Source organism: Aquila chrysaetos, chromosome 9 (assembly GCF_900496995.4).
Source record: "Aquila chrysaetos chrysaetos chromosome 9, bAquChr1.4, whole genome shotgun sequence".
Lineage (NCBI taxonomy): Eukaryota > Metazoa > Chordata > Aves > Accipitriformes > Accipitridae > Aquila > Aquila chrysaetos.
In genome coordinates this window covers 44,104,161-44,117,145 of record NC_044012.1, presented here as the reverse complement: position 1 = coordinate 44,117,145, position 12,985 = coordinate 44,104,161, and the positions used below count along the sequence as shown (strand labels likewise).

At 56.1% G+C, this 12,985-nt stretch overlaps 1 protein-coding gene across 14 annotated transcripts in view; it reads right to left on the bottom strand.

Moving 5' to 3' along the window:
• Positions 1 to 12,985, bottom strand: part of OSBP2 (oxysterol binding protein 2) — a 126,331-nt gene that overhangs the window by 14,604 nt on the left and 98,742 nt on the right. For 13 of the 14 annotated variants that reach the window (XM_030024882.2, XM_030024883.2, XM_041125787.1 and 10 more), the window contains 3 exons: positions 2,737 to 2,935; positions 828 to 945; positions 44 to 110 (listed from right to left, as the gene is read on the bottom strand). In XM_030024882.2, the coding sequence (XP_029880742.1) occupies positions 44 to 110; positions 828 to 945; positions 2,737 to 2,935 (384 nt within the window). Of the gene's footprint in view, positions 1 to 43; positions 111 to 827; positions 946 to 2,736; positions 2,936 to 7,686; positions 7,888 to 12,985 lie in introns of those variants that run through there. The other variant, XM_041125788.1, reaches the window with a different exon arrangement.

Sequence of the window (12,985 nt, the reverse complement as noted above, 5' to 3'; positions counted from 1 at the left end):
ATCCCACCGGGACCATCCCTCCCGCTCTGCCCGGCCAACTCACACTGTCCTCCAGGTTCCAATCCTCAGGGTGGCCCTCGCTGGCCCCACTCAGGTTACTGCCCGAACGCCTGTGGGGAAGAAAGTACTGGCTGGTAAACACAAGAAAGGGCAGACAAGGGGAGAGAAGAGCCAGGGCTGGTGCAGCACAGCCTACATTACTCGGAGCATCTCCCTGCACCACCCCAGCGTGCTGCCAGGAAGGTAACAGGGTGACAGAGGCCGTGCGCTGGCATTGGGAGGGGATACTCAGCACGGTATGTCCCAGCCTGGGGGCAGAGAGCCTCTGCTTTTGCCAGCGAGGCCAGCGGTGTGACCGTGGTTTAGATCACAGGTGCCTCCAAGCCCAGACAGATGCCCAGGGAGGTGTAAGAGCAGGTCAAGGCAGACGAAGGCGAGATACTCCCTGCTTCTGCCCAATGCTCCAAGGGATCTCCCTCCAAGTCCCTGCCCAGGCTTCCCTCAAGCTCACATCAGCTGCTGGGGCAGAGGACTCAGTTTTCCCGCAGCACAGGCTTGACGCCTGCCCTTCCTCACCTGCTTCGCTATAGCTGGGGCCAGCCTCAGCCTCGCTTGCTCCAGGAATGCAAGGGCAGAGGGGTGCAGTACAGAGCCCTGGGCAGAGGCAGCCCATTTGCTGGGGGACATGCACGCAGAGTAAACCCACGGGAGAGGATGCTGCCCTCAAGCCCAAGCACAACACCAGGCAAACGGTCTCTCCCCGCACTCACAGCAGGTTTTGCCAGGTTGCACCGTGCAACACGTGGCCTTGGGGCAGAGGCTCGTACCTGTGATGCTTGGGGTCTGCAGTTACAGTGATAAAAGCTGGTGCATCCTCCATGGCATCAAAATATTCCGTCTCTTCATCTTCATCACTGGCCTCTCCTTTTGCAGACTGCACACTCCCTGTTGGTGCAAAGGGTTTGAGATGCTCAGGTGCTGCTGGTCCCCTTTAGAGCCCATCGAGCACGAGTCTGTCCCCAGAGCCCGCCCTCTTCCCGCTGTGTCCCCTCCAATGCTGGCTCCTTTTACAGCTTGTCCCCCTCCTCTCCACCCCACTCCATGACGAGAGGATGCCATACCAATTTCCAGCTCCTAAAAGCAAGGATGTGCCCTGGCAGCATGTGTCCAGCTCCCCAATCCAAGCACACAAGGCTTCCCTGCCGTGCTGGGGAGCACCTCCAAAAATGTCCCCAGGCTGCCTGAGCCAGACGCACGCCCAACCATGTCTAATGCAGCTGTCCCTCCAGCACCGCCCTGTCTGCCGGGAAATCCGGTTTGGATTAGATCAGAAAAAAAAAAAAAAAAAATTGCGTGTTTCAGGTGATGCTCAGAGAGATTTCCCGGCCCTTGGGTTTTCCAGCCCTGCGCTTATAAACATTTCTCTTCTCTGCTACGGCGGGAGAGATTGCTACAAAGCTGGGAGCAGACATTAATCGTGGTGACTTTTGAGACCCGGTGCAGCTCCCCTGCTCCTGCCCTCGCTGCGCTGCGCTCGACAGTGCAGGGCACGCAGCAGAGCTGACCACCTCTCTCGAGGCCTCCGGGCAGCACTGCGGCTCCGGCAAGAGGGATGCCACGGGCAGTGACAAGGCCACGTGAAGGGACCAGAACAGCCACCCTGGCTCCAGCCACCTCGCTGCAACAGCCCGTCTGGCTCAGCAGTTGGCTCGGCTTTCTGGCAGGGTTCGGCGACCTCCTTCCCCGCATCGTTCCCACGCTCCTCCAAAGCAGCAGTATTTGGGCTGGATTTGTGCCTGTCCCCACAGCGATTTCGCCCCTGCCCTCCCCAGCTGCGCCACAGAATCATTTAGGTTGGAAAGGATCATCAAGTCCAACCGTTAACCTAACGCTGCCAGGTCCACCACTAAACCATGTCCCTAAGCACGACATCTACACGTCTTTTAAATACCCCTGGGGATGACTCAACCAATTCTCTAGGCAGCCTGTTCCAATGCCTGACAACCCTTTTGGTGAAGAAATTTTTCCTAATATCCAATCTAAATCTCCCCTGGCGCAACTTGAGGCCGTTTCCTTGAGGCCATACAAGAATGAGGGCAGTGCCTGGCACGGCTATCACACCCCTGCAACAGCTGCTATTCTCTCCCTTGAGTCCATATATCCTTTAAAAATAAGATAAGGCACTATTTGCAGTTTTTGGCTACCAGGCTGTAAACTAATGCTTCCCGCAGGGAAGCAGATTTGGCACGAATGTGCAAAGCTGTTAGGTTTTATTGCCCGGTAACTCTTGCAAGCAGCAAACGAGCCCTGGCTGTGCCACCACCACCGCACGCAGCCGGGAACTTGGCAGTGCCAGGGGACCCTGGGCTTCCTCCAAGCACCATGGCTGCTCTCCAGCAGCCAGACATGTGCCCACCAGTGAGGGCTACGGCGACTAAAATAGTCTGGAATAGCGTGAGCAAGCTGGGGACACAGCCCTCTCTGGCATCTGTATCTTGGGGACATCCAAATCTCCAAGCAAGGAGCAGCAGGACAATTGGGGACAATTATGCCGCAATGGGATCCATTAAAAAAAAAGAAATCACAGGCATACAGGGCATTGCCTCGTGCATCCTTCCCATCCCTGCCGACTCACCGGGAGCAACCGGGCGGGAAGCCCCATCCAGCCCGGGGCTTCCCACAGGGCTCTGCCCCTGTAACAGCCCCGTCCCCGCTGCCCGGCCCGCCGGTGCTCACCCTTGGCGGTGCTGGTGATGCCGGTGCTGCTGGAGGACAGGCCGGGAGCTCCGCGGCAGGCTCGCTCCAAGCTGTTGTGCTGCTTGGCTAACTGCTCGATGGTCTCCTCCAGCCGGATCCTCTGCTCCCGCTCATACTGCAGCATCCGTTGCCATTTTCGGCTGTGAGTTTCGGCTAAGTCCAGGAAATCGCGGCAAGCCTGGAGGGGAGGAAGGGACACGTCAGCACCCGGCATGGCCCTCGCAGCCCGGGAGCTGGTCACAGAGCCAGCGCCGGCACGTGGTGACTCCAGAGCTGACTCCCCACCGCTCCCCCTCCTCCTGTCCCAGGACCCTGGTTTTACAAAACACAATCCCAGAGCTTTGCACGATCCGCTGTACCCATGGGGCTAAAACCAGTTCAATTCTGACCATCCAAACCTGAATCACCTCCGAGGAGACGGCTGCAACATAGACAACTGCCTTGACACCACGAAGCCTTCGTGACGTCCCGGCTCACCATACCCCAGCCCCGCAGCCTTTTCCTGTCCCCGTACCGTCCCTGGTCCCCGGGAGCCCAGGCTGGGCTCACACAAACCTCAGCCAAGCCCAGCCCTCCACGGATGCCCTGAGATCCCCAGCAGCCACCTCCAGCTCCAATCCTGTAGATGAGGAGAAGCTGGACAGGACAATGGTCCCCAAGGTGACAGCCACAGACAGAAGAGGATGCTCAAGCCAGGAGCCGACGAGCCCTTTGGTCCGAGGAGGCAGAGAGGGAGGATGCTCAGCTCCTCCCCGGAGCCGCAGAGCCCAGCAGACAGCAAAGGGCCTGGCCTGGCCCCAACAACACGTTCACCGTGGCCAAAAGCCCTCTCCTTTCCACGATGGGCCCTTTTCCAGGGAACAGGACCCATCAGCCGCAGGGACACAGGCAGACGCGTTCAGCCCAAGGGAAGGAGAGCTCACGGGATGCACTAAGTGATGCCTTGCAGGATGCACAGCGTCCCTGTCCCGTGTCACCAGGCAGGAGACAGCAGGGACACCATGACCTGGGCTGATAGGAGAACCCCTCGGTGCAGTAACCACCGCCACAGCCGCTCTGAGACCCTCTCGGCATCGCCACGATTCCAAGCATCATCCATCCCCCGGCGCGCCGGACTCCCAGCAGGAGATTTCCGGGTGCAGGACGTCCGCTCGGGGATGGGACACTGCCAGCTCTTGCGAGCTGCCTTTCTATTGTCTGACGAGAGAGAGACAGCTCTCACAGCTCTATTTTTAGGTTATTTTTTTACGTTAGACTGAAACACCGAGTTCCCTCGGCTTTGCCGCTTCCTTTGCAATCAACCCCATGTGAAGCTGAGCACCGAGGCAGGGCTGCACCTCCTCCTCCCTCCCCTAAATCTCTGCAAGTTGGGACGCACTAAACTTCTTACGTTTAAAAGTAGGAAAATATGATTTTTATGGAAATTCTATAGGAGTTTGGAGGCAGGCTGGCAACTTGCAGGCAAATTAACTGCTTTGGCTAGCTCCAACTCATCACCATACCAAGGGAGGTCCTCTTTAGATAAACGCTGGCCTGAAAAACTCAAAACTATTCAAAAAGACTAAAGCCAGCTTCCATGACCTGGCCTGGTTTTACCAGAATTTGTCCAAGAAAAGCTCCAATTCATCAGTTCTTCATCAAACCTCTCCTTTGGATAAGAGCAGGTTTTAACTCTCATCCAGGGAAGGAAGTTTTTCCTTTAATAACGTCAGAAACAAATCAGCAGGAAAGTGAAACAAAGCATCGGGTTTTCATATTTTAGGTGAAGAAGCCCAAAGCAGAGGGAACCAATATCCCATGATAAAAAACAAAAATGCAGGGGTAGGCTTGCATGCCTTCGGTGATGTCCTGAACACTGCCACACCCCCCAGGACCTCAGCACCATCCCCAGCCTCACCTCAAGGAGCTCCCCCAGTCACGGGAAGACGCAGGAACCAAACTCAGATCAGATACACGAAGGACAAACACAATGAGTTTGGGTCTGTCCTTTGGGGGAAAAAAAATAAAAATCAGTGTAACCCATCATATTTAAAAAGATGTTTTGCTTTCTATTCATCTCTACTCTTTCCTGCTTCTTAATACCTGCAGCATGGAAGGACCTGACCCTGCGTTTGTGTTATCTCCATCCCTGATCACTCCTGCCTGCTCTCACTGCGCAGAGCTCAGTCCACAGGTGGATTTCTGCAGCATCAGTCCCAGCATCAAACTGGCCGGGGTGAATTTAAACCCACAGACCATGCTCTTGCAAACCTGCTATTTTTTCCAGTGCGGATGGGTATAATGCAAGTGTCCCAAGGGTGAGCTCCAACATACATCAGTCTTCAGTATCATTAAGGCTCTCTAATGAGATGCAATCACATGCGGTTCTGCTAGGCAGAAACAATTTAGCCGAAAAGCGTTTGCAAGCTCTGAACGCGGGTTTGTCCTATGGCGTCAGCTTCTCAGCCTCTGGATTGCTATTTGTGGCCATCAGCAACTCTAGGAAGCAACTCAGCAGTGCTGTCACAGCAATGGAGATACCTGCCTGCCCGAGCTCAAATATTCCCCAGCGAGCACCACATGGCAATGGCATTAAGGCTGTATGATTAGCCAGAAGAGCGGGTGGAAATGACCCTGGGAAAGGAGAGGGGCAGAGCCCTTTGCAAATAAATCCTCAGCACCACGATGGGCAACGTGGCTCCTGCAAGCTTGGAGCAACGTGGCAGGTCCCCCTGCTTTGCTGTTTCTCTGACTGCAGGTGGGGAGGTGTCAGGGTCCTGTCCCCCCAAATTCCTTGCTGTGCACCTATCCTAAACCCCCCCCCAGCCCAAACAGGGAACCACCCAGCTCCTCCTCACGTGAGCCACGGACCCCACAGGGCTGCACGGATGGGCGCAGGGAGACATGAGACCAAAGATTTTCAGGGTGCTTCGCACTGCATTTTCACCTCGTTCTCTGGAAACAGCTCAGCTCCTCTCCCCACCCCAAAAAGTCCTCTTGGCAGGCACCCACGGCCACAAAGTCCACGGGCAGACCCTGCCCTGATGCCTTCATACTCGGCTTCAAGCTGAAGCCTCCTGCCAGTTAAAACTAACCCATGCCCCAAGCTGGCATGCTGGCTTCTTTTATTACGCTGATGCATTGCGATTAAGAGGATGGAAACACAAGGGCAAGTAATGAGATAGCGGCCGTGACCTTCCTGGCCCAGCAAAGCTCATTATCTGCTCCGAAGGTCCCTCTCCGCAGGCAGCCCACATGCAGCGGGCACAGATATACCCATTTTGGCGCAGCTCGCTGGCACCAAGGATGGAAATTGCTGGCCGTCCCCGGCTCAGGGGGCTGAGCTCTTTAAAACGATGCGCTAGGAGATCACCTGTAATTATCCTACTGCAATTAAACACAGTTTGTAAGGTATAACGGTAAATTAGGGGAAAAGGAGGTAATTACAGAGGAGCCACACAAAGGCAGCCCTCCAGCACGTCACCAGGCAGCTGGGAGCCGTGGGATGCGGAGGAGAAATCGCTCGATCACTTGACAGGAATCAACATACTAAATAAAAATCACAGCACATAAAACCTCAGGTCCTCCCATCCCAAGGCTGCCAAGCTTCGTGAATGATCTATGCTGTATCCCAAATGGAAATCCACACCGACAGGCTTCATTTATAGCCATAAGAAAAAAAAAAAAATAAAAATCCAAGTGATGGAGAAGTGGCCATCAGCATTACAGACTTTCTCCACTGAGCACGGGGAGGTTTTGGGAAGATGACCAGGATGGTCCTCGCATGGCCCCAGACCCTGCCGGAGGCAGTGGTACCATGCAGCAGGTCAGGACGATGCTTGTTTCTGACAGCATCCCACAACTTGTGTCTGTGCGGATTTAGGGGCCGGCTGGGGTATGTACAGGGTTTATTCCCTGTTTTCAAAAGACTGCTGGGCCACCTTTCTGCAGCCTCTTCCTCTGTAATTCAGACACACTGGCCCAAGCACCCTGCCCGTGGGCTGATCCAAACCACGGCACTCACGAAGCATCCGGATCAACCGCAGACAAGCGTCACGTTTGCTCATTGGAAGACAAGCGATGCTGAGGGTGACAACAGGAGAACATCCTGCAAGAAAGATCCCCCAAGCCCAGCTCCCCAGCTGCCAGCAGCAGCCAAGCAAATTAAAATTATTAATTTGGCTTTATACCTCCTACAGCCAGACAGCGCAAAGTTGCACAGGGATGCTCGCTGGAGGTGAGACTAGCACTTAACAGGGCTCGGGGTGTATTTTTCCGCCACCATCTCTCTTGCCAGAGCTCATTCCTAAGCCAAAACCGGCCCCAGACCCCCAGCACGAAGCGGGGGCAGCACTGCAGCACCAGCCCACAAGCTCCCTGGGGCTGCAGGGAGCCGGGGGCGAGTAGCTCAGACACGATAATCTCCCGTGGAGAGGCCGATATCGAAGGGAAATGAATCCCAGACCTTATCTCAGGCTCGGCTGTCTGGTTTTCCTCAATGCCTACGGCTGCTCGCATGGTCCTCGAGGAGCCAGGTCTCAGCCCGAGAGGTCTCAGCCACGTCTCGGCTCCATCCAGGCTCACCGCCCGGCAGGGAGCCCCAGCCCCTTCGACGGCTCGAACAAACCAACCCCCGGCTCAGCCGACGTTGTTTTGGCCATCCCCACCTTTGCCAATGACAAACCAAGACCAGCAGCCATTGCGTTTCGGCGTTTGCTCACACGGCGCCAGCTCGATCGAGGAGCCGCGATGACCCTTCCCGGAGACAAAGAAATGGGGGCATCAAACACGGCCGCAGTCTGACATCCTCCGAGGCCGCGTCCTCCCCAGCTGTCAGCAGCGGTAATTAAAACACCGCTGGCTGCTGCCTTCCACCGAAGGACAGGACACGACTTACTTCTAGTTACAGCTGCAAAAATCCAGAGAGCTGCACCTTCCCCTTGGACATACCCTCCTCTTCCAGCAAAACCCCTCAGAGCACGCTGTCCCCGTCCCCGTGAGATGCAGGATGGAGCCCCTGGACGCACGGCACCGGAGCCGGCACGCCAGCGTGCCGCTGCTGCTCGGCGTGGGGGGGGGGACACCGGCGAGGCCAGGACGCCGCTCCCAGAGGAAACAAATCCGGAAGGAAACCATTCATGAGGCTCCGCCAGGACCAGTCGGCCAGGTTCCCTGCTCTGGGCTGGGACAGCTTCGCCACCGGTCTCGGTGACGTCCATCACTGAGATGCTTTTTCCAGCTGGCTGAGCACCACCAGCTCCCAGGGCTGTTTGGTGCCGCTGCGGAGCAAAAAAATGTGGCCGGGAAAACGGTCCTGGAGGAGAGGGGAGCGAAGGCAAGTGGGAGACAGGGTTGGAAAGGGGGATGTCTTGCCAGGTATAGGTTTGGGAGGTGATGGCGAGATCCTGAGCAGCGAGCGGCCGTGCGGGGAAGGAAGGAAGAGCAATGTTCACCGAGTGCAATAGCCGGAGCAGGAGGCGGCACGACGGTGGGATGTCGTCTACATGCCTTCCCCAACACAGAGCCACAGCAGAAGCTGGGACTGGCAGCAGGAGAAGCCCCAGAGCTGCAGCTTCAAAGCCCAGATCCTCCCACCAGCAACCCCAGCGCAGGATTTGCAACAGCCCACACCCGGTCGCTCAGGATCAGGCCCGCAGGTGACACCAGTGTGCTCCCAGCAGCACAAGAGGCACACGAAATACCTGCTCTAGGATTTTCCAAAACCGGTCAGGCTCTGCAGTTCCTGGGACGGGGTTTTCCCAAGCTCAGTGCCCAGCACCCCGATTTCTGATCGGTCCTCTGCAAATGGGTGAAACAAGTCAGGCCATCGGCCATTGCTGCTTGCACCCTGAACGGCAGCACCCAGCTCGCACCAGCTATGGGCTGGCAGGTAGCTGGGGATCCCGGGGTGCTCTGTGAAGCTCCCATTAATGCAGGGGGGGCTGGAAGACAACTGTGCACAGCCCAGGGCAGGATGTAACCCTTGGGCTCTTTAGTGTCAGCTGCCATACACCATTAGCAGACGTCTGCTCAGCACCACCGGGCATCCCGGCAAGGCAGAGCAAGTAAGTGCAAAGAGGCATCTCCCCACCGCCCTCCTACTGGTTTTCTTGGATGTTTGCAAGCAAGAATTGCAAATCCGCTCTCTGCAAAGCAGCACAGGAGGCTCAGGCACTGCTGCTGCTGCAGGGACCCAGCAGCTGCTGGATTCCCAACAGCCACCGTGCCGCTTTGGTGCAGGGTGCAAGGAAAACGGGGAGCAGATTCCCATCTCTGCATAAGTCGTCCTAAATCTCAGCCACTGCGACTGCAAAAGCTTTTTGAAATGCAGCTGCTGGGGAGCCCTTATGCAGCACCAGTGTTGCGCGGGTCCGTCCTCCCTGATGGGGACCCCGTGAAGGGCACCAAGAGCTGGGAGACTCCCAAGGGACCCCAGTCCTGAGGGTTTGTCTCTTCTCAGGGAAGGATCCAGCCCAGACAGAAGAGGTGGAAGTGCAGCCCAACGGGTCCCTTCCTCGCAGGAGATGAAGGGTGGGAGATGCTGTACAAGGGACATGAAGCTCTCCCTGCTGTCACTGCCCCAACCACACCAGCGGTGCCCTGGGACCTCCAGCCATGCCCAAAGCAGCACCAAGAGCGATGCTGCAGCACCTCGACCCGCTGGGGCACCCAAGGAGGACCGGCTGCAGCAGGAGGTGGCGTGACAAGGTCCCAGGACAAGCTCTGACCCAGGGAAGGAGATAAATCCCTTCGTGCCCCCACTCTGCTGAGCCCTGACCTCGGATGGGTTTGGCTCACTGCTCTGCACCATGCTGGGATGAATCCCGACTCCGCTCCCCTCCTGTGCCGCTGATCCTGTCGCAACAGCTCAGCCGGCACTCAGGATCTGGGCTGAAAGCACCCACAGGCTGCTCACCCTCGTCGTCCCCCTGCATTCTCCCGTTTCAGAAGAAGCCGGGGGCCAAAGGGCCCGGGAGCCACCCACATTCCTCCAGCTCCCACCTTTCCTCAAACAGGGGCTGGGAGCACACGGGGGGAGCCTGGACCTTCTGCTTCACCGCTCACATGCATCGCCACTTCCCACCTCCATCGGCGGGTTGTGTCACGTCGTCCCCAACAGCAACAGATCTTGCAAACCGCACGGAATAAAGGCAGGCAGCTGTTTTCGGCAGCAGCGATCCTCCCTCTGCGGCCGGCCAAGGAGCAAAGGGATGGCCTCCGCTGGTAACACTCGAGGGACGCAAGCGGCTGCCTTGGACCAGTCTTGGCACAGATTAAGGTGAGGGCAGGGGACACGAACCTGGCTGAAACTCCCGCATCCCAGGTCATTGCTCATTCATTTCATTAATCTTCCCCCTTCAAAGGTGAAAACAATTGCAGTCGCTGAGTAGGAGCAACGCCTCGAAATCCAGCTTATAAAACCCTTACGGAGTGGTGGGTAAATTTAGTTACAGCTGAACCTGATCTGGGTTGTAAGCAAGACACAGCCGCAAATCCACGTTACGCTGGCGCAGGGACATGGGCCATCCTCGCAAAGGTCAGCAGGCAAGGGGCTCCTTAATGAACGTCCCACAAAGAAGAGTGCAGTCCCCAGTTTGCAGGATGAAAGCAAAAGAAAAGCAATTCCCCAGCAAGCTATATGGCTGTGGTATCGAGGCTACGCGCATCTAAAGATACAGCCTTCATATAGATATCCCCATCACCATCTGCAGAATTTACTCACCCCCCAGTTTCTCTGCAGCACGAGGAAGACCAAGTCACACCCCATATGCCCACGTCCCGCAGAGCCATCGCTGCCGCGATGCAGCTGCTGCGTTTTAGCAGTGCCTGGATGCCCGTGGGATTCGGGCAGCGCCGACATTTGCTCTGGTCCTGCACAACAGGGCTGCTCCTACCCCCAGCCCAGCCAGGCAGGGATGGGGCACAGCGGTGCTGTGTGTGCAGGGTTTTGGGGAGCCATCCACTGACAACCTGGAGCAGGGTCCATCACAAGGGAAGTCGGCTGCTTTTGGTGCCTCCTGGAGAAAAAGGCAGTTTCTCTCTCCCATCCCACCCTGCCTGCGCAAAATTTACCCGCTGCCCTCCTTAAAGGTCTCCCCATGACCAACACTCCAGCAAGTAGGAGGAGATGGACCGGCAGAGGATGCTGTGTCCACCCCCACACAGCATCCCACCGCACCGGGAGACTGCCTTTAATCCTCCAGCACCCCAGCTGCTGCCTCCCCACGCACAGAGGAGACGGCGGGTTACAGGAGGTGGCACAACGTGCCACAGCTTTTGCCACAGGGCCAAAGCTGGATGGAGTCCCAAAGTCCAATCGCCAGTGTTGCAGCCTAGAGGCCATACCATTTCTCAGCATCATAGCGATGCAGAGTCAGGGTTGGAGAGCAGCAGCCAAGATGCATTCTGGCTCTGCAAGTAAGCTTGTTTGAAAATAATTAAGACAAAGGCAAGGCTAAGAGGCAGAGCTGCTTAGTCACACCTGAATGTCCCAGCCGGTGCTTACCCCTCATCGTCTTGCAATTCCGGCAGATCACCAGCAACTAAAGAAAAAGGCAAGCTCCATCCATCTGCAGTACAGGCACAAGGTCCTGGGGAAGCCCCGTGGTACCTGCAACCGGGTGGCAGGAGGGACAGAGGTTGTTTCTCCTCCTCTCCTTGGCTGGAACAAATTGTTGTAGCAGGTCCTAATCCAGCGTTGGATGGTGGAGCTGTAAATCACCATCAAGACAAGGAGGCACAGCCAAGGTGGCCAAAAGAGCATGTTTTAATGGAAAAACACCACCAAGGCTCCTGCAGATTCCCCTGGAGGAAGAGGCAAGGTGCCATCAAGATCCTGCTGGGGAGCAGGAGGCAAGACGTGGTGCCACCAACTCCATCGTCTCCCCTGGTGCCTAGCAGCAGCCACCGCGATGGGCAGATTTAGCACCTTTCACGTGTTTGTCATGGCAAATATAGCAGATTTCACAGCTTGTTGCAAGCTAATAGGAACACCATTAACAGCCTGTGGATTATTTATGCAGCTGAAAACGATCACCCGAGGTCACCTGCATCCTGCCAAGGTGGTGGTGTCACACACTGCAGAGTGGCAGTGCTCCGGGTTCCTCAACGGGAGCAAACAGTCAACATTAGATAGATACAGGGAATAAGAGATAAGGTTAATTAGCTTGAAAGTGTAAATGATCACATCGAGGTATACCAGATTTCTGCCCAGGGGTCTGAACCACAGGGGATGACACAGGAAGTCCTAGCAAGGCCAAGCATTTCACCACCTCCAACATGATGCTGATGGATGCCGAGGGAACACACTCAAACCTGCAGTCCCACCTGCCCCAAGCATCCCAGAGGAAGAGCCCTGCGAATCTAACCTTTGGGCAGGAAAAAACCTACCAGGGAAGCACTTGCTGTTCTGGGAGTGACGTCTCCTGCTCCTCAACCAGACCCTTCCTTTGCCTGCATGGGACAAGGACCACTTCATCTCCCAGGAGTGACACGAAAGAAGGCAACCACCAGATGCATTCAATCATCTCTTTTTCAATGGTGAATTATTACAGCAAGAGCCGTCACTTCATTCATCAGGGGAAAGAGCGCCTGGCTGTTTTGCATGCGTCTGGTGCTGCAGAGATAAGTGCTCCCTTCCTTCCTGGAGTCATCAAAACCCTGGGACACATCTGCGCTGCTGCTTACTGCAAAACAGCCCCCCAAGGGAAGGGCGATTTCTGATCCTCTTTTTAGCTCTGAACACATTCACACCATGTCAGCACTCCAGGCGCACGGCACAGCATAAAAATGAGCCGTTTGGATTCAGAGCGGTGAGATACGCAGAGCATTTGCACCAAGAGGGGGTTAATTTGTCCTTCCCCTCCACCAAAATACTCTGAGCAGAAAGCAAAAGAGAAAATACAAGGATGGAGCCAGCTTGAATCCCAAATGATCTCGCACAAACAGTCAGATAGCAATGAGGCGCGGTTTTGAGTGCAGTCATCTGCCGCAACAGCGATGGTACCCACAGCCATGCCGGTGGTCCCAGGCCAGGCTGGCTGGACACCACCAGAAGCAGCAGCACAGGGAAACATCCAGATCAACACAGACTGCTTAAATAACAGCAAATCTGTCCCAAATCCTTGGAGTGACCCTCAGCCGGCTCATGAGCATCCCGGCGGCCCGAAGCAGGAGGATGCAGGCACAGTAAGAGCTGCTTCTCCCTGGCACAGGGCTGGTGGCAAGAGGAGAGCCTAAAAGAAGGCGC